The sequence below is a fragment of the Dromaius novaehollandiae genome, chromosome 22, assembly GCF_036370855.1.
Source record: "Dromaius novaehollandiae isolate bDroNov1 chromosome 22, bDroNov1.hap1, whole genome shotgun sequence".
In the NCBI taxonomy this organism is placed as follows: domain Eukaryota; kingdom Metazoa; phylum Chordata; class Aves; order Casuariiformes; family Dromaiidae; genus Dromaius; species Dromaius novaehollandiae.
In genome coordinates this window covers 8743536-8768708 of record NC_088119.1, presented here as the reverse complement: position 1 = coordinate 8768708, position 25173 = coordinate 8743536, and the positions used below count along the sequence as shown (strand labels likewise).

The 25173-nt window shown below is 40.8% G+C and overlaps 1 protein-coding gene across 9 annotated transcripts in view; it reads right to left on the bottom strand.

Moving 5' to 3' along the window:
• The window catches only part of SPOP (speckle type BTB/POZ protein), a 31152-nt gene extending 6563 nt beyond the window's left edge, over positions 1-24589 (bottom strand). Inside the window, exons 1-7 of one of the 9 annotated variants that reach the window (XM_026106942.2) lie at positions 24449-24589; positions 20933-21004; positions 7066-7208; positions 6456-6577; positions 4616-4767; positions 4386-4513; positions 399-576 (exon numbers count right to left, since the gene is read on the bottom strand). In XM_026106942.2, the coding sequence (XP_025962727.1) occupies positions 399-576; positions 4386-4513; positions 4616-4767; positions 6456-6577; positions 7066-7143 (658 nt within the window). In that variant the 5' untranslated portion in view covers positions 7144-7208; positions 20933-21004; positions 24449-24589. The other 8 variants (XM_026106943.2, XM_064524618.1, XM_026106941.2 and 5 more) reach the window with 8 other exon arrangements.
• Positions 24590-25173: the final 584 nt, after the last annotated feature.

Here is a 25173-nt window from a genome sequence, read left to right as displayed (position 1 = left end):
CTTGTGTCCTTTCAAACAAGGCTGAAGAGTACACAGACAGTCAGGTCTGTTTCATGACTTTATAAAAAAGAATTCTTCTGGAAATCTGTTAAAGTCTCCTCACAAACGCTTTAGGAATACACTACAGTACGCCATGGCCACAAAATCCTCCTACCATCCTCATCTTGGGAGGAGGTAGGCAATTAAAAATGGAGTAGAGATTTTTTCCCTCCCCTTAACAGTACTGTGATAATTAGTTGTCATGTTCCCAGAACAGTCTTTTATTGCAGCTCTGCAGTTAAAAGAGCTGCAGAAGCCTCCTTTAAATGAGAAGTAACTCAAAAAAACCTTATCAGAGCACTCCACTTGCCATCAAGTTGTCTCCTATCCCGCTAAGGCCCATCCAAGTCAATACCGACCTGCTAGTATGGCTTTGTGAGCCTGGAACTCCTGGCCTGCAACACACAGACAGCAGTCCGTGAAGCGCGAATTCTCCCAGAGTCCTCCCAACTCATCTGCCAAGCGGCACTCTGGTACCTTCACCATGTTCATAGTGTTCTGGCCGGAGATATTGACAGAGTCCTGCACCACACTCACCTGGGGGAAAAAATAAGTAAATAAACAAAACCCCACGCTGGAAAACTAACCTCATTATATTAAGTTTTCTTTTCCAGAGCAGGTGAAGGGAGATGGAAATCAAAATTAGACACCTCAAAACAGAACCACCATACAATCAACAATTTTTCAAATTTTACGGCACCCTTTCCACCCCGCCTCAACCCTATTCTCGGCTCCTCCAGACTGTCCACCCCAACTCCCCCACTACCTTCATGTCTACAAACAGCACGGCCTCCCCTCCGTGCAGGCAATCCACAGCTCTACCTCCTCCAATCCCAAATGCGATGCGGCTAACAGCACTCCCGTCCTCACCTCTGATGCCAGCATGCTTCAGCACACTAACGGATTTTCTGCTCAGCCCCAAATTAATGGCACTTCCACGCAATTTAATCATAACTTTGTTAGTTTCCCAAGGAAGGGGAACCTTGCTTCTTCTGCTTTTATAGACATCATCCCTGACCTAGTTTTCTCCTTTTATCAACACTCTAAAACCCTCCCCAATCAATAATGCAATACAGACAGCAGTGCAAATGAAAACAAAATATACAGAAAATGTCTATAACCTAGTACTGAATGTGCAAACGCACGCAAGAGAGAAGTGTCTGACCAGCACAGGACATTCAGAGCAACCCGAATGCCTTACTGCTTCTGGTTAGATACCAGAATTTCAATTTCTTCAAGAGTTCAACATGTCCACTGCATTAGAATCAAACAGTAAGAGTGGATTAAAAAGCAACCCCATGTAAAACAACAAGGAAAGATCTGGAGAAGGCATACAGATTCCTGGTCATCAGCTCTAAACTAGACAAGGTTACAGAGACCAAAAGTATTTCTGCCACTGGTTGTTGAATAACCCACATGGGAACCATGAGGGTCTATTTAATACAGGACTCTTATTTTAAAACATGCAGTAAATCATAGGCCCTCTGTAGCAGACTCCAATTAGACAAGACCAGAGTGGCTAATACCACCCTGCCGCAACAGAGAGAAGGAACAAACTGACTGAGAAGGAAGCATACACCAGACTAGTTGCTGGATTTGCTGTCAAGTCCAGGTTAAGTTTCAGAGGTTTATTAATATCTAGTGGACAAAGAGAACAACTGGCAGCAAAGGAAGCTTCACAGGTAAGTAAAAGGGGTGATTACAAAGTGAGAGAGATGACAGAACCACCCTGTTAAGGAAAAACCATTGGCAATATATACCCCAACTCCTGGGAAACCTCCAGTGGGTTTCTGACGGCAGACACGCTAGCATATTCCAATTCACCTTGTATAAACAATTCAACACTCAAAAAGGAATGAATACCAGGTGCCACTTGCCAAGGGGCACTAAGGATAAGTGACAGCAAGCGTGAGGAAGCTCTGCATCATTACTTTATGGCAGCTACACTGCCATAAACTGCCCTGTGTCTTCTAGACCAGTAACGGGGGCTCAGGGATGGATGACTCCTCAGCAGATTCATTTGTAAGGAATTCGAAGATACAGATCCTCTGCTGGAGTCGTATGCCGACTACAGACCAGACCAAAAAAAAAGAAAAAAAGAGAGAGACTTGCAAATTATGCCTCAAATCAAGAGGAAAAATCTCCTTCAGATATGAAAATCAGTCAGTTACTGGCACGAAAATCTACTACGCGGTTTCTTATAAAAGGAGTTTAGGCTGGTAGATTCAAAGAGTTGACTGGCCTTAAATGTCAAAATAGTTATGGTTTTGCTTAAGGTATTTTCAACATCTTAACAAGGGAAACAATGCTACTTAGCTCAATAAAGACCTGTTACCATAACTTTGGGAATGTTGCTCATTTTGGAGATTTGCCAAAATGATATTTACCTATTATGCGGGAATATAATTTAAACAGCAAAAAGTAATGCAGTTGGGATATGAACAATAAACTTCACCTGCAAAACAGAGGCCTAAGAATCCAAACTGACAAGTAAATGAGGTCAGATTTGACAATGCTTGACAAGGATCATCATTCTCCGCCTTCACAGCATTTTCGTCAAAATATTATCTGAGTTCAGAGCAAGAAACAAACAGGGAACAAAGGGATTTTTTTTCTGCAGCTTTATAAAGCAATGAGAAGGTGTAACAGACAGACACGCAGCAACCTTCTGCTCCACAGAGAACTCAAATATACCCCAACCTAACAGCGTCTCGACATCAAGCATTGCTAACTCCTTAGAGTTTCTACATACAGAACATGCCTGTTCAAAGTGCAGATGTGAGCAGCATCATTTGGCGCCTGGGGCCAACAGGGAAGCGTTAGGAGAGCAGATGGCACACCTCTTTACACGCTAAGAGGTGTATGGCTCAAGGTGGGGGAAGAAGGGGAAAAAAAAGGGAGGAGAAGAAAAAAAAGAAAAAAGAGGAAGGCAAGCTACAAACTGTCACAAGTTCTCTCCAGACTGGGTCCAGGCAGCATACCTTTCCCCTCTAATATCACTATTTGAACTTAAAACTTCTTATTAAGACTTCTTATACACTAGACTGTACAACAAGCTGAAAGAGAAAACAGAAGATAACAAGGCCATGTGAAGCCAGCAGCAAATTTCCTCTTCAAAAAAACAAAAAACACTAAGCTGAAGCTTCTGAAGGGAATAATTCAGTGAAGAGTGGATTGACTTGACTTAGTACTGGTTACCAAGACTACTACTGCTGGGTCTCAGGAATTTGTGAGGTGCAACATAGATAAACCTGCAAACATTAATTTTTAGGTCTCATTCCACAATTGTAAGGTTTCTGGCTCATTTATCATGAAGGAAAGAATTAATTGCTAAACCTGGGAGACATCATCCAAGACATTCTTCTCCTGTCCCAAACATTGCTAAAAACGTTAAAGGAAGAGCTCCCTCTAGGACAGTAATGATTTAAGCAACTGACTGAATACATCTCCCTCAGGAGATGTTTGTTAGTTTAAATATATGTGTTTATGATGGCCAGACAAAGAAAATGCAGAAAAAGTACAGCTACTGAACAGCTTTGACTGAAGCATTCCCTTCACTCCGGGAAGATAAGAAGGCCAAAAGAAAAGCATCTACTCCCACAAGAAACACTGCAGGAGATCCAAAGAGAGGACGACTTGTTCTACCTGTCTGCTGGCAAAAATCACAGCCACAGGAGGTATTTTTCAGTTAAAAATACAATAGAAATAGACCCCAGAAGCTCTGAGGACACTAAATTAGAGAGTTTAAATTTGCTCGTTAAGGTTTGGAAACTTAAATATCAAGCTTCAGAAATAACTTTCTGCACCTTTGTCTGATATAGGTACTAGTGAGTGCCATGAATTTCATAAGCAGCTGTAGAAAAACAACAACACTGCAAACAAAAAGTTATAGCTATACAAAATTCCTTTTCTTCCCGAAGTAGTAATAATAGACATATATACACTCTTGGAAAGTTAAGGAGAGGTTGTCTTCTTTACTCAGCGGGCAAGTAAGAGCCAGTTCTCACTACAGACCTAGTCTTGGTTATTATCCCCAAAGAGTTTCAAATTAAGGAGCACAAACAAATGGATGACAATATTAAACCAGAAGTGAAATGTTAATCCAACATTCTTAATCCTACCATCATCTCAGGTAAAAGACAAATGTAAGAATAACAAAAAAATAAACAAAAGTGAAATGCAATGACTCACAATTAAAACACACACAAACAAAATCAAAGTACTAGAAAAACAGCCAATATTTCTCCTGACACCTCTGACTCCTTAAAAGCAAGGATGAAAAACAGAGTCACATCTACCTTAAGCTAATGGAACTGTTGTTATTTTAGCTGAACAGGAAGACTTACCTCACAGAAGAGGGTGAGTTTGTCATCTGGAAGAAGTCCATTGGCCTCATCCAAAAGAAAGTCTCTTCTAATAAATTTTTTGAATCCCCAGTCCTTGCCTTGTACAAATCGATATGCTCGCTGGCTCTCTGAAAGAGAGATATGGTGCTTCAAACAAACAGCTGAACGACGTGCATGAACAAACAGTGAGAGACAAACAACTGATCCCAACAGATAAAGTTTTTACACACCCATTGCTTTTGTTTCTTCTCCTTTAGCATTCAGGATGGAAAATTTGAACTTTGCTCGAACTTCACTCTTTGGACAGCTCACCAGTAACAGATAGAGGGATAGATAATCTTTACTTTCTTCATCCAAGCCTTTAGGGTTCACACGTAAACACCTGTAGAGGCAGGCATCTGAATGAGATGTCAGGAACAGTTTTGGGCAGGTCATTCACCGCTTTCAAAGAAAGGGTACTGCAGAATTTTCACAATAAAGTGTACAACAAATGAGTTCTGCTTAACAGCCACTGAGCCACAAGGAAAAAAATAGATAAACAGACTGGTGCTGTGGGTTACAGTCAGACTCATGTTACATCCCTACAACTGGCAATAATTCATAGGCAGATAAATATCTATGTTAATTATATGCAGACCAGGTCAAAAACTTGAGGGGAGCAGTTTAACATACTGAAAAACACCTTGGATGACAATTTGCACAAAAGGAAAGTGAAAGAAATAGCAGACTAAATGCAATGGATTAAAGCAGCACAACAAATTCAGAGAATTGGTAGGTAAAATTCCACAAGAAGCAACTCAAAGGCAAAATGGATTCCTGGAAGGCTGGTTGTTTCTCAAAAACATAGTAATAGGGCAAAACGAAAACTAATGCTATGAAGAGAAAAAGATATGAAGTGCAGGAAGAGGCTAACTCATACGCACTTTCATGACCCCAAACTTGAGACAGAGTCTAACAAGAAGCAAAAACTAGGCCAAAAGACTAACAGCTCAAGCACACAGCGACAAAAATCAGAGAGACCTAGGCATCAGAATGAGATCTGACTAGTGAAGGTTATAAAGGTAAGTAATTTAATAACAAAAAGCAGCACAAGGAAAGCACAGGTCTGCCACCCAAAGGAAGGGAAGACAAATCCTCCCTCCCTCCCTCTCCCTCTCTCACATACAACCCTAAGTTAAATTATTTAGTGCCTAATTTGCTTCAATCTTGACTAAAGAGGTTTAAAGAAAAAAAAATGCTAAAACACTTAACATCAGCAACAAAGGAATAAATAAAGGAAGTTCATGACATCTGGTTCATTTTGAGTCACGATGACTCGAATGAACCAGATGCCCGCAGATCTAATAGGTCAGGCAAGATTCACAGTAGAATACACTCTGACCAAAGTCCTCTCAGAGTTGCTGGTAATTATCTTTGAGAACTCAGGGAGGATAAAAAAAGGCTTTAAAGGACAGGAAAAGGGTAAAAATAATGTCATCTTCAAAAAAGCAGAAACTCCAGGGCAGAAGGAGTTACAGAACACAGATAATTCAAGGAACCACATTAAGTCTCTGAATATATAAAAAGGTGCCATGAAGAGAAAGCTAATACAGTAGCAATACTCTTAAATTGCAGGAGAGAAAATTTAGAGTGCAGGTAAGAATTATCTTTTTAACAATATACAGTATTAAGGGCCAATACGGGGGCGGGGGGTGCTGAAATAGAGCTTGCATATACAAGCTGTGGAATCTCACTGGAGGTTTCTAACAACTTGCTAGATGAACATCAATTACAAAAAAAACTTAAAGACAGATTAATAATCTTCCATGCCATGCCTCTGCTTCAAGGCAGGATGTAGTCTCTCTTCCAGCCATGCCTTCTATTATTTTTGATGTTTTCCATTATAAGAGAAACAGCACAAACAACCAGATGCTCACATTTGTTTTACGTATCCAAACATTATACTGAAGCAACAACACTCTCTCCCTATATATGTGTTGCACGCTGAAGGAAGCAAGAACTCCTGTACAGTACAAATATTTTTGATATATTTTGAACAAATAGGGTGAACATCTCTGCTGAACATCTTACCATTTCAGCTTATCATTGGCTCCTGAAGAAAAGGTTGAGCTCTTGATGACCTCACCCATTTCCTCTCGGCAGAAACTGAAGTTGTTTATGGTCCACATGTAGGAAAACTTCACCACCTTAATCTGAAGACAGAAAGACAGAAAGCAATTTAGGGCCACTGCTATCCACAGAGGGCCACTTAAAAGCAAAAACTAAAGCAATCCTTAAAGTTTTACCAAGTTACTTGTGTAACAAATGACCCCCAGGCACAAGCCAGCCTAGCTCTGAAATGGGTGGCAGCGGTAACCGGACCATGACAACTTCTCAAAATGCTTCAGGAAGCTCCACAAAAGGCAGATGGTAAGAATGGCGATACAAAGTTTATTTTCTACTGTTGCCTTGGAGAAGACTTCGCATCTTGCTTGAGAGTGTTGTAGAAAACCATGTAAAAACCCCCACTACGCTTACACAGAGGATTTGTAATTAAACCCAATGAATTGCTAACTATATTCAGTGTTAATGAGTCTCACATCCTCTGAAAAGCTACACTCTAAATTCCTTTTGAATAAATTTCTTACCACGGGTTCTAATCTTGTTACCTGGTGAATATCTCAGCATACCGTGGACTTACCTGAGTGTAGCACCAGCTCTCTGCTACAGGTCCACTCGACATTTCTGCCGGAGGAGGAGGACTCGGCACCCTTGACATCGCCAGTTTGAAGATTAAACAGAATTTCACAACTCAGTGAAAGAAAGTTATAATAGGTCTTCACCCTGTCAGTCCCCCAAAACAGTGAAAAAACAAAAGCAAAAAACAAAGAAAAATATCTTCAGGAGTGCTGTTAAATCTCGTGGGACACCAGTAAAAGCAATCATGCTTTCTCCCTCCCTACCCCCAAAACCTTCAAAATATGTTACATTTAAACATTTTAAAGTGTTACCATATGTTTTCTGAAGAGCAGACACACCAGTCCGCTCAATTCTTTCAGTATGCCAGCTCTTAATAGGAATAAATCCAGAATTTAATTCCTTTCACGGAGCCCAAGCCTCAAGTAGGAGACTCCCTATCTGACTTGGATTTTACTACCACCATTTGAATTCCTCACTACGTACTCCCTCCCCCCTTTAACCTTGAGAGTTTCAGACTATTAGAGATCAGGTTTGATAAACGAAGTTCTTAATCCGAGGAGACTACACGTAGCAACACACAACCCCAGCTCCCCACAGCAAAACAAAATCCCAGAGAGAGCGAGGCCAGTAACTTCAGAGTAACTTCAACAGCTCAATCTTTCTCCTAAAGCCTGACTATTAAGGAAGGTGTTGGTACTGATTTCTCTACTTCAAATCTAATCTGCTCTGCCCTTAGGGAAATTCTCGTTTCCTCTATACGCTGGTGAAGTTCACAGCCTCTAAGCGTGGAATCAAACTGTCATCGGTAGAGAACATATGGGCTTAAAAACCACTGCAACACACCTGAACGAACACTCAGGCACAACTGATACAAGACATATGTAGTTACCAGAAGGGAAACGTTAAAATAACCAACCCATCTCTGACTTCTAAGCCCTGATCCTCAAAGCAGATACACAAAACATCTTTAACAGATGAGCTCAGAAACCAGAATTCCTAACCCTGGCAGATACAAAACCATCACGGACCCACACAGGCATGCCTTAGTCTGTTAACTACAGGTTCTGTTACCACTTTGTTTCACAGCTGGTATTTATCCGCCTTTCTCCTACCTGTGCAGGACAGCAAGTGAACCACGACGATTCTACTGTTGTTAGCAACTGCGGAACAAAGGAGAAGGCTCCACACTCCATTTCCAAACTGTCAGAGAGCAAAACTAAGAACAGCACTAGCCATCACACAGATGTTCAGAAAACAAGGTTCCTAAAAGAACAAATCTTGTCAAACAAGCAAGCCAATAAACTACATCCCCAAGCAGCTAAACAGAGCTTTGGTAGGCAGTGGTTTTGGTGACGAAACTAATGCCCAACCAACTTGATCTCAGTCACCGATTCAGGTATCCAAAACCAACTAAGCAACACTGCAAGTAAGTGGTAGGAACTATCCTTATTTCAAGACCAAAATATCAAAAACCTCAACTTCACAAATGGTAAGATTTTATGCTAACCGCACTATTTTCTACATAACAAAAATAAGCAGTTTTAACAAATGACTTATTGCTTTGCCCACGATAAGTCTTCTTGGGGAATTATAAAGTGAAGAACTGAAATAATTAACACAACAGAACAAGGATAAGTAGTATTTATACACGGATAAATGGATTGCCACTTTTAATAGGATTCATATGTATCTGAGAAGAGTTACACTCAGAACTGTACCAGCTTCAAGAAGAGGCCTTCTGCAATATAAAGAAATGTAGAGAACTGTAGTCTCAAATGTTAGCTTTGGTAACAAAAAAGTTGCAATATTTTAAGCTTCTGACAGTGTCTTACAAATGTTAAGCTCTCTTTTCATGGAAGCACCACCCCATAGCTCTAAAGCACACTGAAGGTATTAAAATTGCTCTTTGAGGCCTACCACCAGCTTCACACTGGAGGACAAAAGTGGACTGAAACAGCAGATACCTAGTAATATTCAGCTGAATTGTCAAAGGTTCAAAGTCCTACTTTTTCATTTAGCTAGTCAGAATTTGCATCAAAAGCATGGATTTTATTGATCAAAACACAGTGCGCATTGTATACGAGACAACTCTGCAGAGAAACTCTAACATTTACAAGAGCTATGGAATTAGGCTTTGGAAGTATCTGACGGATCACAGGCTGATGACATTAGTGTCTCAGCAGAAACCCTGTTTGAGCTTGTGGAATTAATCCACAAAACAATTAGGGAAAAAAAAAAGGACAATTAAAAGAAAGCTTATAAAACTGTTAGGTTGCAATATGAATCGCTTTAAATGCAAAGGCTAATACTGAGGTTCACTGGGGGAGAAAGCTCAAACAGGCTCTAATTTGTGAGGAAGGCTGAGTCATTAACTGTTGAATGAAAACAGGAGAAAGCATAGAGAACATATACATAAAAATATCACATCTCAAAACAGGAGAATACTTACAATAAGAACATAAGCCTGTATGTGCGTAATTCCCCCCAAACTGCTGTGAACATAATTTTAAGTCCCTAAATGCAGCTGCAGGGCAAGTCTGGATTTGAGTGCAGGCTCCAGCTGCAGTATGGACCTCTCCCGAGCAAGGCTTGCATCAGTGTCCACTATAGTTTATAGCTTCTCCACTGTATGCTCAGATTTTGAATTCTGCTCACCTTCAGAAAGCATCTGCCAATACCGGTGCATAAGCGTTATCTAATTCTAAAACAAGAGTGTTCTCTTCAGGCTTCGTTTCCTTTAAAAAGCACAAATGAGCCCAAGTAATCACTAAAAAGAGATACTGGCTACCACTAGCTGAGAAGTAAGTATTTAACCCTGTGGAGATGCATACTTACCTCTATGGAAATTTATTTCCCAGCACAAAGCTCATGGCCAAAGAAATACAGTCAATTCCTTAAGACCTGAATTGCAAGACAACTGGCACAACTCTAAAATAGAGTACTCTCCCATCATCCTGCTTTACAAACTTTTTGCATTTGCAGTTTGCATTGTGCATGCAGAATGAGGAAAGGGGTTAAACAAATCAACCTTTTAAAGAGAAAGGGACATCAATACGTACTTTAGGTACTTATTTTGCTTTTATTAAATTAAACATAAAGTTACAATTCCTCCAAAGGAATTCAATTAAACCACTCTGTGTCATTCAAATTAAACCAAAATTAGCAGACCCTAGTTTTGAATACTTAGCTAAACTGCCTTTCTATGTGCAACAGTCAGTCTTGCCTCGGAGGACATCCTCATTTCACTGTCTCCAGTCACACACCTTTGGGAGACAGATACAACCTGAAATTCCAGCAAGAAGCACCTCCTTCTCACCAGGCCTGTGAAAACAATGACTTTTCCCTGGTTTGAGCCTATGTGCAGGAGTCGAGAGAGCCAAGCTTTTTCCTTCCCCTTGGGGATCACAGACGCACTGCTCTACTCCACCCAGACTCGGGTATGTTGTTTTCTTTGCAGCTATTTTTAATCTGCATTATTCCAGCAACCTGTTTTATAGCACAGGCTCCCCAAACAGGCACAAATGAGAGGGACGCAAACTGCACCATGGGCAGAGAATAAGCAGACGGAGAAAGGATGAAATGTCTTAAGTTCACCTCCACGCTGATGGCAACCTGCACACTGAGCAACAAGTGCTACACTTAAGATAAGCCTAACTGAAAGGTCTGGCCAGAAGAGAGCACAACGAATAAATAAAGCACAAGAGCAGGTTACAAAATTGGATTTTTTCCCCATTAAAATTATATTTAGTTTCAGTAATTCTAGTTTTTAAGCAACAACTTCTTACTCCAACTGTTTGCAATATGGAAGTATTCCAGTCTCAATATTTTAAAACACTCACCTCCTTATGCACTGTGAGAAATAACACAACTTTTATTTAAGAGGCATTACAGTGTCAAAGACAAATTGATTTTAAAAGCAAAACAAAGTAGCTTTTTTTTTTCTTTTTTTTTTTTTTTCATGTCTATGAAACACAACAGATAAACCTTACCAAAGACATCAGGGCGCTCCATACAATTCCCAATTTATCTTGCCAAAATGGTGCTACTGAATTAAACTTCAACGGACAACAACCCACTCGGTTTTACTCCCTCTAGTTCAGTCTTCCTCCTCACGGAGATTTTGGCAACTGCCTTTCACAGTGAGATTGTGGAGAGCTCAGCAAGCTCAGCTTAAAGACACCAAGGAGCGAGCTGGCAGCAAGGGCCACTCAACGCCTCCGGTGACATTATGAGGCCATAATGCGGTTAGCCTTAGCTGGCTGTAGGGAAACTCCATAGGAGATGACACCAACGCGAAAAGGGACGTGTCAGCACGAATTCAAGCTGCAGCAGAAGAAAGCGAGACTCCAGAGGTCAAAACACTCTTGTCAACTCTAGTCTGTAATATACGGAGGGCACTTTCGAGAGATTAGCACTGTGTAAAAACAGCTATTTCTAGAAAAGAAAATGAAATTCCTTTTACAGATGAATACAGTAGTAAGTTTGGCAATGTTCTAGTATCCCAGATAACATTTGTATAAGTCTACCTGACAGCAGAAATTAGAGTACGTCGCTTAAATTCAAAGCAAAAAATGTTCACTTCCAAAGAATTATAAGGAACAGATAACGAACAGTTTGGCAAGGACCAACTCCGCAGTTTCTGGTGTGACTTTCTAATCTCCTTTCCTGCGGGGTATCTGTAAACAATAAACACTTCTGTAAGAAGAGTTCGACTTTTTCCAGAAGCGATTGGGTAAACTGAAGCAACTGAGTACCCTTATGCACATATTACACTATTAAAGGACACCAGAGGGTCTTTCTGGAAGACAAATTGGTAAATTTAGTGGTAACACCTCGCTTTATGGCACAAAAATGAGGGATTAATGAGGAGAGAAAGAGGAGACAACAGCAACTTTTTATGTTACAATGGCACATTCCTCGAGTATTGGCACACCCTGTAAAGTTATACAGTTTCCACATACTAAAGAGAAATTTAATTCTGTAATTCTAAGCTCAGATACATTTCACTAGTCTCCAGGAAATAAATGCCAGAAGACTTTAGCCAAGGATCGTATAATTGGATATGTAAATAGATAACTGTGTGGCGCATCGATTGAAATATATATGGCTACATTTTGTATTCCAACAGGATTTTAAGAGGTACTTAAATACTACCTCCATTTTATGTATGTAAAGAAGATTTAGAAAACTTTCTGTGGTATAAAGCCAAGAGAAATGCATGGACTTAAAATACACAAGATTATTTAATTTCCTATAAGCAACTGTCACTTTCATTTCTCTTGCATCCTTTCTCCCAGACGGTTTCCACAGGCAGGTGGTAATAAAAGTTAAGACAGCGTGCTAATAGAATTGCTGCATGCCACCAAGTCATCTGTTACACCTTTAAAACGACCCAAAGGGGACAAAGGGTCCAGATTTTAAAGTTTCTGTATTCGTCGGAAAATAGTTTCAGTCTGGTATGTTAAAGACATAGCAGAGAACTTTCCACAGATGCTCTGCGAGGCAATTAAGTACAGTTTAAAAAAAAGCTGGTAAATGAGTATTTCGAATATTCCCAGCATCACTACAACATAACCCTACCTCAATACGGCAACCAGCCATCTAATATTTGACATAAAATGACATCAATACCTTTACTGTTACAGCAAATTATATTAAAAAAAAAACAACAAAACCTCAAATCACTAATACCCATTACTGCCTTTTGTGAAAATTTTAAGCAAGGAAAAGTTTGCCACCTGTCTCGCTTACCAAGCATACCACGGGAGGAAGTATATAAAAGGGCATTAAAGCACATCCTTCAAAGCGTGCCTGTTTTAGTAACCGGCATGCGCTGTTCCAATTTCAAATGCTGAATAGCTCTTCCGACACGGACCAATACTAAATATGTTTTAAAGGGAACCACAAATAAATGTACTCCCTACACTAAGTTTTTGAAATCGGCAGGGGACCCCCCACGTTTATTTGCTCACGAACACTAAGTTTTACCAGCTCACACTCCTTCAGCAACAGTGCTGGCATCTCTGTGCTGGGAGCAGTTAAAAAGTTCTGCGGGCAGAAGTTTTAGGAAGATATTTCATAAATAGTCTGGACAACAAAATGCTTTCTGCCCAGGAAAGGCAGAGACAACTTGAAAGCACAGGCACAAACAGCAAGTCACAGGAGACAGAGTATTACCTTATGGGCTATTGCAAGCCCATTTACAGCCTGCTAGTCGCTCACTTTCTTGGATATAAATAACAAACAGCACTCCTCTCTGGACACAGTTAAAACTGCAGTTAAAAAAAAAAAGAAAAAAAAGAATTCTCACCTCATTCACAATCACTTCCAGATGAAGAAATATTATCTAAGAATCAGAGCCAGATCAGACCCTTTCTGAAACACAGGATATGTTCCCTTGCCACCTTGTCCTAATGATTACCTCCTGACCTGGCGGCTGTACTAGAACATCTAAGCTCAAAACTCCATTTACTGTAGGAACCAACAGTCAAAACTATCCTGCGAGCAGCAGAGATGCGATCTGAGAAAAGTGGGGAAAACAAAGTCAACAAATAATTCTGAAAGAGGCCCTGGAATGACTAGATTTTTGCTAAACAGTTTGTCAATGTATTTCTTTTCAAGATAAACCAATTAGCTTCTAAGAAACCAGCAGTTTACAGAATGCTTTAAAAATTTTCAAGTATATTCCTCTTTTGTATACGTTATTCAGTGAAAGGGAACTCACGGAAGTCCGTAAAAGAAATGTGTTTCAATTAAGTGTCTCAAGAAATGGAGTGACTGCAAAAAGACTATCCAAGAACACGACTAGATGCAGAGAAAGGAGGGGACAAAGGTAAATGGAGTAATAAAACAAGGGGATGAGAAAGGGAACCAAAGGGAAAGACCATTATCTTCCCTCATTCTTCAAAGCCTTGGAAAGGCTAATGGAGGATCTGAATTTGCCGCTGTAAAAACAGGCAAGTTAACTAAAGGAGCAAATGTTGAAGCAACGTTATCTAACTAGCAGAAGAATTTTTCAGATTTTAATGCATACATTAAACCGGACATCATACCATTTTTTTCCTACTCGGAACATACCAGAGAAGAAAGCAATGATGGGCTTGGCAGCAAAGCTTCCGGAGACTTTGTGCTAATGACCGCCAAGCAATACCGCTCACAACGATTGCATCCTCCTCTCCGCGGCAGGAAAGCTCATCCAGTTACAGAGGCAGGTTGGAAGTCCGGTGCAGTGCATTTCAGAGGTTACACAAAGTTGGCTAATTATTAACGTGGTGGTGTAGAAGGAACAGCACCAAGGTAGCAAACAACTTATATTAATAAAAATAGGTTAAGATAATAAATTATCACTTTAGAAAGATGAAAGCATCCCATAATAAAAAAGCCATGGCTTGAAAGGAAGCCTGTTTTATAAAAGCTAGAGGCTTGTCCTTCTGGAACAAAGTTATGCGCACAATTCTACAACAGCAACAAGCCAACCACTGCCTGGAAAAAAATAAGGAAATCAGAAAGGAGACCCCTCAGTGGGATATACAAAAACCTAACTGCACTTAAATTAGAGGGAAGATTCATTTATGTCAAAAGAGTGGGGGGGGGGTGCACTGCCCTCTGCAAGCCCCCAGGAGCTTACTGACCACATACCCTGCTGAAGTGCCCCAAAAAGCTGCTGAGCTCAAAATGACACATGGAGTTTCATCTAAAATATTCACTGTCATAAGAGAACAGACTGGATAATCAACACTATCACAGCAGAGAGATAAAAAGGAATGAAATGGTATCCAGTGAAAGATGCACACCATACTAACAGACCTCTAACCTCTCATTTGGGAAGCAGAACACACACAAACAACCCAGGCTATCCAAAATACAGCAGGAATGGCCTCCCCCAACAGCTGAAAGCCTCTGTGCTCTTCTCTCGGTTCAGAGGCAGCACAGATCAGTCCTGATTCAGTTTACAAGCTGCCCTCATTAAACTTTTAGTAGTATTCAGGCACCTGGATGGACACCTTTTCTGTTACTTAACATACACTGCTCTAGTTCACTTACATTACACCCCAAAGTTGCCAAATACATTAGAGAAGGCAAAACTCCTGAGGTCACGATATTAAAGTTGACGGATAATGAAAAACTAATCAGAAGCTATCTAGAAAAATCATTTTCAACATAGAATTAATAAAAAAACGATGTCCTCATAACACACTGAATATTGGCAGACCACTAAAATTCAGTTACTAAATTCCACTTCTCGAAGTACTCTGAAACTAAGGTTTTTTTCCATTCTTGGACTGTTTCAAAGCTTTTCCCTTAAACCAATCCTCTGTTACAAAATCAGAGCCATAAAAAGACCTGCTCATCTCCAAAAATCATAATTTACATGAAACTATTAAGGGATGGGGAAGGAAAGAGGAAACGAAATGGGGACAGGCGCCAGTGAAAAATCAGCATCGTAAGGAGAATAACAAGCCTGACATGTATTTCCCAAGAAAAGAAAACCAACATTGTTTAGCTGTAGACCATCTAATGTCCCTCCCCGCCTACCTTCCCAAATATCACCAGATAAATAGCAAACAGCTAAAACTAAATAAAGGAAAGACAGAGGAAGCTGGTGGTAAGAAGCAGCCGAGAGTTCTCTAAATAACTTTCTGCTTTTACAAACAAACCTCCACTGAAAATTTCTCCTCTTCAGGCATTAAACCAAGCCATATTTTTGACATTCTCCAGCCTGCTTCAGGCTGGTGTTTGAACAGATGCAGAAAACTGTATCCCCTTTAATCACATCTGACCCTAACTATGAATTACCCACAAAGTATATTAGAATCATATCCACACCAGTAAATAAATATATATATATAAAAAAATCAAATACTTAAAAGTAAGACAAAACTTTTTTTTAATTTTAGAGTTAATGCTGTGTTTAAGTCACTACTCCTATTACCACCAGATGTCTGCCTCTCGTTTAACTCCTTCTACTTGCATCTTTAATCTTCTTGCGGTACTTCCAGAGATGCTTAAACCTTCAAAACCGCTTTTTTCCCTCCGAATTTAATCGTAATCATAATTTTTTAATTCATACCATAAGTACACTAAAAAGAATTAAATCTCCCATTTCCTTTTCTCTAAATTCTGTTTTTTACCTAAAGCTTCTCGCTCCTACCAATCCATTCCTGATCACTGGTCTCCTCTCACGAGGAAAAATGTTATTCTAACACACCAAGCTACATCTTACAGCCTGACTAGAGTTCTCTGTTCAATAAGAAATCTGATATTATTTTTGAAGAGAAGGATTTTGTTATTGCCTGTGAACAGTGTTATTTTACATTCTCCCTCAACATGTAAATCGTAAAGGGATTTTACGGCTTCAGTTTCTACTTGTACAGTAAGATATTACCTGTCACTTATCAAGTATACTCAGCTGTCATTTTAACTTCTTTTTTTTTTTTTTTTAAAGGAAACATCTGCACTTTCTTACTATGTAAGTCATCATCTAAATTAAAAGATAAAGCCATAAATTGCTAGGGGATACTACTTTTTCCCAGAAAACTCCCTCATATCCTCAGGAAGTCTGTCACTCTGAAAACACACTGGTAGCAGCATGGGTTTTTTTCCCCTCTGCAGATTGTTCTTCCCTTGTAATAGTGACACACTGTTAGGAATACCTCACACCTCTAAAATCCCAAGAGATTCCTGCAGAGTTGAAAATAACTGAAAGAAAATGCCTAAGCAGTATGACTTCTAATCAGGAGCACTCAGAGAACCAGCAAGAACAGAAAATTAAGGAGGACTGAATTTTTTCATCTACTATGCTGAGACCTGGTCCCAAGCACTGCTAAAGGACTCAAATGGGATTGCAGGTCTGATCTCTAACAAACCAACAAGACTATAATCCCCCCGGAGCCTTTTATTTATATCAACCTTCCAGTAATACAAACATCTGGTAGTCTTCACACAACATTTTCCATTTGCCATCTTGCTCTAATATTTCTAAGAGCTTATCACAAACAACTTGAGCTGAAATAACAGAGACAGTTTCTGCCATTTATTATTCTGGAAATTAAGCTTTCAAATAATAAAGTTAGAGAATACAACACATGGCAAGAACTAGACATCACACTACTAGATATTTTCACCTACTTGTAATTTCACCTTAAAACTGTTATCAGAATTATTTTAATTGACGATCTTAGACCAGCTAAATGTAAAGATTGTATGACAGTCATATAAAAGTGCTCTAAGAATCAGCACGCAAACCCAGGTGCATGGAGAAGTACAAAAAGAGATCAACTGCTTACTTCATTCCAACAGAAAGCTCACATATTTCTAACACAATAAATAGCAGTTACAAACACTCAAAAAGACTCTAACCCACTGCCTATCCTATCAGGTAATGCTGCTTTGACATTTCTGTTTCGCAGGCTGTATTTGTAGTCCTTTCTCTTCCAGGTTACTTTATTTTTTTTCTGTGACCTTATCAGATATCAACATGAGAAGGAATTAAGGGCAGAGGGAGGAGAAGGGAATCAAATTCCAACCAACTTCCACTTCCAAACTATATACGTTTTCCTCAAAAGTCAACAGCCTTCCCTCCCCCTCCAAAACATCTCATACATACTTCAAGCTAGCAAAACCATCATGCCGTATTAATCTAATTCACATTAACATCAAAAAAGAATCACATCTTACTGTAAATCACATTTTGAAAAATAACACAATAACACAATTATGGCATTTGCCTACACCCATATTTGCATAGCCTAACTATTCAAGACAAAGATTATCTAATTAGTAAGACAAAGAGCAGAGAAAAATTTGCATAGCTTAGATATTCTATATTTACTGCAGTTTAGTAAATAGGAAAAAAGACTGGGCCAGAGGCATTATTATATTTCTGTTTACATTAGTAACACTTTGGAAGCAGCGTAGCAAGATCCATTCTCTTTACTGCTTTTGGCATGAATGTTATCATTTGTGTTACAAGTGAAAAAATCCCAAAAGAAGTAACTTGGATACGGGGTGCTGATTTGCTGACTTTTTATTTTAATCTTACATTTTAAGCTGTTTCTGGCACAAGCCACTTATTTCATCTTTAAAAAACAAAGGGAAATAAAAAAGCATGTGAAAATAGATTCCCAGAAGATACTTAGATTTCTTTCCCTTTTTACACCAACAAGCCATCTCCATAAACTCCAGCCTCAAAGAAAAAAAACCACAATTAATTTTGCTTTTCATTTCTTCCTGTCTCCTCTTCTGTCTTTTTTTATAAACACTTTTAAAAGTCTTCCTACTACTTTTCCCATCACCACTAAAATTCAATAAGCTACCAGGGAATATTACATTAAGAAAAATATCAGTTATCTGCTAGCCAAGAGCCAACTCTAAATCACCAAGTAAAAATCTTTATTACGGAGTAATACTAGAATTTCTATCATACTTTCAGGCTTGGTAATGTTGGCAACAACTTAAAGCAAGGTTGTTGCAGAACATGCCCAGGATACAGCAGAATATCATCTACTGTAATGCATGTGCTCGTGCTCCCTCATTCAAATGATGTTCTTAAAAATCAAAATTAGGGCCATTTCACTGTAATCCTACTTGCTAGAAAAAAAGAGGTCTGTAAGGCACAACATGGCACAACACAACACATGACAGCAATTTTAAGAACTTCTAAACTCAAATACCTATACTGACACACTTTTCTCCCGGAACAAATAGCTACGTAATCACAATCTAACAGGAAATCTTACAAAAATCCTCCGCATCTCAAACGTAGTAGTAAAATGCTCTCTTGTGACTTTCATTTACTGTCCCCAAATACTTCAAAGAAAAAAAAAACCCACACCGATATATGTGTTTTTATGCATAACCTGTTGAGGCTGTACAGTTTTAGGGGAAAAAAAATGCTGCTGAGGAAATGAAGCCACCAGTATAGTCGTGTCATTCACTATGATTCTGAAACTACAGAGACAGATCAGTAAGGTCAGGATACCCGACCTAAAACAGCCTGCCTTCTACGCACCCAAGGAGGGGACTGATTCTCCGGAGGGGAAGGTACGGTAACATTTTTCCACAGACAAAACAGTTAATCTGTAGGCATGCTTCTGGCCAAGTAAGTTAGCTGAAAACTTTCACATCAATGCAGTCAGCGTCTGTTCTAGCCTCTTTATGCAGTAACACTTGGGAGGCAGCCAGGCAGCTACTCTGCATTGCTATACAGCAGCTCAGGCTGTTTCAGTGTATTTGTCTCCACCTGCTCTCTAGTCTCACTGCTACAAGCATGTCTCTAAAAACCATGCTTCTCATCTGAGTTTTTCATTCAGACACAAAAACAAAGCCTCTAAATTCAGAAGAGCTTCTTTTCAAGAGCAGAATACACAGAAGTCAGACCTTATTAGCTTTAAAATCTAAGCTGAAGAAATACAACTTAAATAATCTTGGAAGTCTCCCACTAAAAACACTGTAATTAGAGAAAAGTTGCTATACACAATGAAGATCTGATCTATGATTTAGCGAGCAATTTCTGCAGCAGGACAGGGAAGTTTCTGCTGAGCAAAGAATAACAAGGGCAGCAACAATGCAACTAAAACCACACTTAAAAATAAGTGTATTTTTAAACTAAATTACTTCTCCATTTGATCAAGTGTTGTAAAAAAACTTCTGTTTCCTATTTGGCTCTAAGATCAATAACTTTTTCTAAGCCATCTTCTCTTTCCATGCAATTTTGCTCAACTACCAATTCTTGCCACAGCCCTAACAGGGATATTTGTACCTTACATATATTTTGGAGATATTTTATTGAGTAAATATGAGGATTTATCCTTCATGGAAAGGAGGGAGGGGGGAAAAAAAGGCAACTATATATCACTCTTCGAGACAAATATATCATTCTGTCAACTTCTTCATGTACCACTCATGCACATCCATAGCACTGAAAGAATTAAACTCTTTTAACTATCTGTGACATCAGAAGACAAGCTCTCCACTTTTAGAGCATTACATCACGATCTTTTCAGTTTGATGCTGCATAAATGCCATTGGTATGACTGATGCGACACATATGAAACTGTACCAACTGTATTTCTATTAACTCAAAGGGTGGTGCATTAACTCAACAAAAAAGTAATGATTCAGAGCGACTTAAAAGTATCAGTCAGTAATTTACCAGTGTGCAAGTACACACCATAAATAAATTTACATATCATGCCACATGAAACATGTTTCTGAATGCATAATAACGTATTTAGAGTTCTTAAGCTTCCAGTCTATTTTCGGACACCAGTACAATATTACTGAACTTACATCTCAAATATTAAAGTAGTTAAAAATTAGCATACTTTCAGGTGAATACTCTTTTTCTGTACATGATCCTCTTTAAGTTTTGTACAAGGACATCCTTTCTGCTGGAAAAGGTTTTCTGTTATCAGAAGTCAGATCAATTTTTCTGAAGCATTAAAATGACTTTAGATAGTTCATATCCTAAGCATTACATCACACCTAATTTAAAATGCAAAACATACATGCTAGATTTCTAGCAAGAGCCATTTTTAAAGGCCATAGTCCTCCAACAGAACCTATTGAACGTGGCCCACAACACAGGCTAAGAGGAGCTGAACTGAGATCTCAATATGAAAATTTAATACTATTTTCTGTAGTCTGTACATCTAAAGTTGGCAGTACCCTATTGACCTCTTCCATATCAATGGCTAGGAGGATATCTTCCAGTAAGGAATTTAGTGTTCAGTTGTTTAATTCCTCCCATGTTCCTGACATTATAAACTCCAATGAGATTTTTTTTAAATCTATGGAGTTCTAAGACCAACTAGGCCACATAAAAAGCAACAACGCAACTCCTATCATTAGCCACAGGATTTACTCACAGTATAAAAATGTACTCCCAAGTCTTTTCCAGGCATTTGCTACACAGTCAGTGGTTCTGCATCGTTTCTGTCCTAAAAATTTGGAGGGGGAAAAAAAAAAAAAAAGGCATTCTGTGTGTGGTACATATTTTCTTGGATACTCTGCTATGCACATGGAAAAAGAGATTTCCAGAATCACTCAGCTCCTTCCTTCCAAAACACAGCTACAGAGTTCAGTAAAGGGACTCTCAGCAACGTGAAACCAGGAAAAGAAGCTCCAATATATTTATGGATACATTTTCTGAAAAAACAGTAATTTATTTGCCTTCTCTAGGTATGAATTTTAGACAAAGTATGAATATCTCAATATCATGATAGCTTCCTGTGCTGTCACGTGTTTCTAGAACTTGGGACACATGATTTATTTAAGAGGTCTCTCAAGTACACAGTACAAGACAGAATGCAGCAGCAGCTTATCATCTGACAATCAGGAAGTAACCTCCGATAAATTTTCTCTATAAAGCTATTTTTGTTATGTGTATCTGGTTGTATTTCCATTCCATGCTGAGTAGGAAACACCAGCAACCAGAGGTCAGAGCAATCCAGCAAAATCTTACATAATACTACAATTGTGCAGAAAATTGAGCCAAAGCTGGGAGGTGAGAAGGGATTTTACCAAATTACAGCAGTATACATCCAAACATGGAACTGTGGGTCCAAATGATAAAATAGCAACAGCTCCTGATCACAGAAGAAATACATATCTTTGCCATCTCTATGCCCAATTTTATAGACATAATGTGCAGGAAGAAATGAAGCAGATGTTTTAAAGTTTATATGTTCACAGCACCAGCCAAGGCAGTGGAATGGCAAGCCACATGAATAAAACACTGAACAGAAGGGTGTGCCAAGAATAAAGCTGCTAAGTCCCTCTTATTGTAAACTGGATTGGTACTAGAAAAATCATATAGGACAACAGACACAGCTCACCGCACGTATCTAATGCTGTCCATCTAGAGCCTCAGCTGCAGTTCAGAAATTAACCCTAAAAAACCCCACTGGTCAAGCTGGCTCAGTGGAAGCTGTAATTGTTATAAGATTCTTGTGAGTGGAATTGTTTTTAACACTTATCAGGTCTAATTAACCTAATACTAGTGCTACTGTTGGTACCTTCTCTATGTTAAAGCATAAACTAATTGTAAGATCGGTTATACAAGAAGGAGGGTTTTTTTTCCAACAATGCCCCACCGTGACCCGTGAAATCAATGATGGTATTGCTCATTGAGACCATGTGTCAAACCAAAACCACTCTGCTACAGCTCCCTCCATGATCTGTATCCATGTGCAAATCCTGGAGGTTTTGGGAAGGAAACACAACTAGTTTTACAACAGTGATAATGATACTTAAGTATTTTTTAAATCAGTACATCAGATTTGATAGTAGTTTCTATAATCTTATGGTAGGTACAGTTCTGTATTACTGTCCTCTACTGATCCAGCGACAGGACGACAGCTTGTGATGTACTTATGCTATCATGTTATCTTGGTCTCAACATATATCCATGACAAAATGCCATTAAAGAAGAAAAAAAATCATGTTTTTTCTTCAAACCACAATGAAACAAGTGGCATAATCAACCTACATCTTTCTGGGCTGCTGGTTAGAAAAAGTCACTCAAAAAAGAAGCAAGCCTGTTATATGTTATACTTAGCTGATTTGGGGGTGGGGGGGTTAACCAAACAAAGATTTTTTTTTAATAAAGCATAAATAACAGTGCAAATGCTTCAGACTTTGAGAGGGCCTCACATCAAGCCACCACAGGCATACCTAAACATAAATTAAAAAAAAATAAAAGGAAATCACAGATGCCCTTTCATAAGTGATAACACTCTACAATTACAAAGATGTAAACAGATCTAATAATGCTGAGTTACAGAAAACAGACCACAAATAACATGGCATTCCACCCCCATCCCCCCCCCCCCCAAACAGAAACCCTCCTGTCAAAGAAAAAAATTAAAATCCATTTCACAGGCAGCTTTGCAAATAACACTATGGGATATTTTACCCCTTTAATAGCATCTATCACTAATCATGACAATGCTTGTAACAAGCACTAACACACTGCTGTCAAATCGTATTAGTGACACATTTAGCTGTGAAAAGGAGTTCTATTGCCTTTCCATACTGCATGATGATGCACCATTTCCTTTAAACACCACCACAGGCCTGAGACACAGCTCAGAAATACCAATACGGGTCCCATGCAGGCTGGGTCCTAATTTATGTGAAGACCAAGTTCCCTGCTGATTTGGAAATGTGCCTCACAATCCTCAGTGGTTCAGCTAAGCCCTGTCATCCCTTACTTGGTTGCGCTGTTAGTCATCTCAGTTTTTCCACTCTAGCCCTTATTTCCTTTCTCCCACTCATGTTTCCTTACTTAGTTCCTGGTAACCCATTGCACGTCTATCCTTGTCTGGGAATCACTGGGAATTCCTTCTCCAGACCTCCCCGCAGCTGCTCTCTACCTTCCCCCCAGCCCCTGTTAGTTGGGCTGCTCATACCCCTTTCCCCAGCCTCGCTACTAGCCCGGCTACGGATCCCTCTCTCCACCTCCGGTTCAACTCCTGCCCCCTTCCCCAGAGCTCTTACCTCCTGGCCCTAACGAGTGACTCCTAGCACTGGAAGCAGCTTTGCTCCGTGGCAGGGCGGGAAGCCAGAGAAGCCCTAGCCCAAGCAGGTGCGGTGGGTGGGGATCGCGCCCCCCCCGGACTCTGCCCCCCACTCCGCAGCCAGCCCCCTAGGAGAATACCAGCAGCTGAAGCTCACTATTTGGCAGCATGTCTTCCTCCGCCAGTTCCCCCTGCGCAGATGAGCAGGCTCATTATTCCGCAAGTCCCCGCAGCAGCCTTCTGCGCAGGCGCCAACTTTACGAAGAAGCAGGATATAGCTCTTCCCAGCGCTCCCCTCCCCGCAGCGCATGCGCGATGCACTATCGCGCACTCCTCCCCCACCCCCGACCACGGCCACTGCGCACGCGCACATTCCCTCGCCCAAGACCAAAGCTCCCGCCTTCGACTTCCTGCTGCGCATGCGCCCTCTACCACCAGTCCAGCTTCCGAGCATGCGCCTACTTCCCTGAGCATTCCTCCGCTCCCCTCCGCTGCGCATGCGCGCTCGGCCCCGCCCGCCTCTTTCACCGCCCAGCGGCTCACATTCTGGCAGTGCCGTGGAGCATGCGCGGTGTTCCTCGGGGTCCCCTCAAGTTCCAGAGCTCACTATTTGGCAAGGAGCCACTCCTGTCGCAGTGCCATTTAAACAGCCAGCGAGGGAGGGGGGAGCAGGCCCGTGCGAGTCTCTCACGTCCCAGCCATGAGGCAGGGCCCCGCAGAGACCAGGAACAGAGGGGCGCTGCCCCACACACACCTTTCAGAGGCAGGAGGAGGGGGGGGCTACCTTCCCTCTTCCCTGTGGAGAACTCCAGTCCTCGCCCAATTGCTTTTGCTTCTTCCCCCGCACAGCCCCTCCCACCTCACCTGTGAAGGATACCGCTGGCTGCTGTCCCCTTGCGGTCTCCTCATACTGCCCTAAACTGACACATCCGGGGCTCCCCACAACACCGCCTCTCAGCGACACGACACCGCACCACACCGAGGGCGGAGGGAGGGGGGGAGGCGCACTGGGCATGCGCGGCGCGCGCGGCGGGCGGGGCGCGCGCGGGAGGCGGGGGAAAAGGCGGGAAAGGCGTCGAGCGAGGCCGCGCGCGGGCGCCGCGAGGCCGGTTCGACGCCCCGCCCCCCCCCCCCCCAGCCATGAGGCGGTAACTGCCTGAGGTGCGGCGTCGCGTGAGGGGGTGACAGCTCTGCCGGCAGCGAGCCTGGCCGTCGGGTTTTATTTTAAATCCCTTGTCCCAAAGGAGCGGTGTCGGTGGAGAGGGGAGGCTACAGGCCTGTCCTGGTGGTGGGGTGTCGCCTGGCTGTGCTTTTGCTCCCCTGAGTGAATAAAACAAACAGTTCTTCCACCTTCTCTTTTCTGGCTGGGTGTATCACGGGCTACTTCAGCCTGTGGGTCAGCTGTGCTCATGGAGAAGGACTCCCCATGTTGTGCTCTATGAGAATTTCTCCTCAAACTTTGAGGATGATTGAGTTCTCTTTAACCCCAAACCTTTGTTTTAACCTTCTTAGAAAAGGATTTTAAAGGAAATCTGTCTTACGCCTGTCATTCAGGGGCCTAGATTTCACTGATCTGACAACCCTGTTTT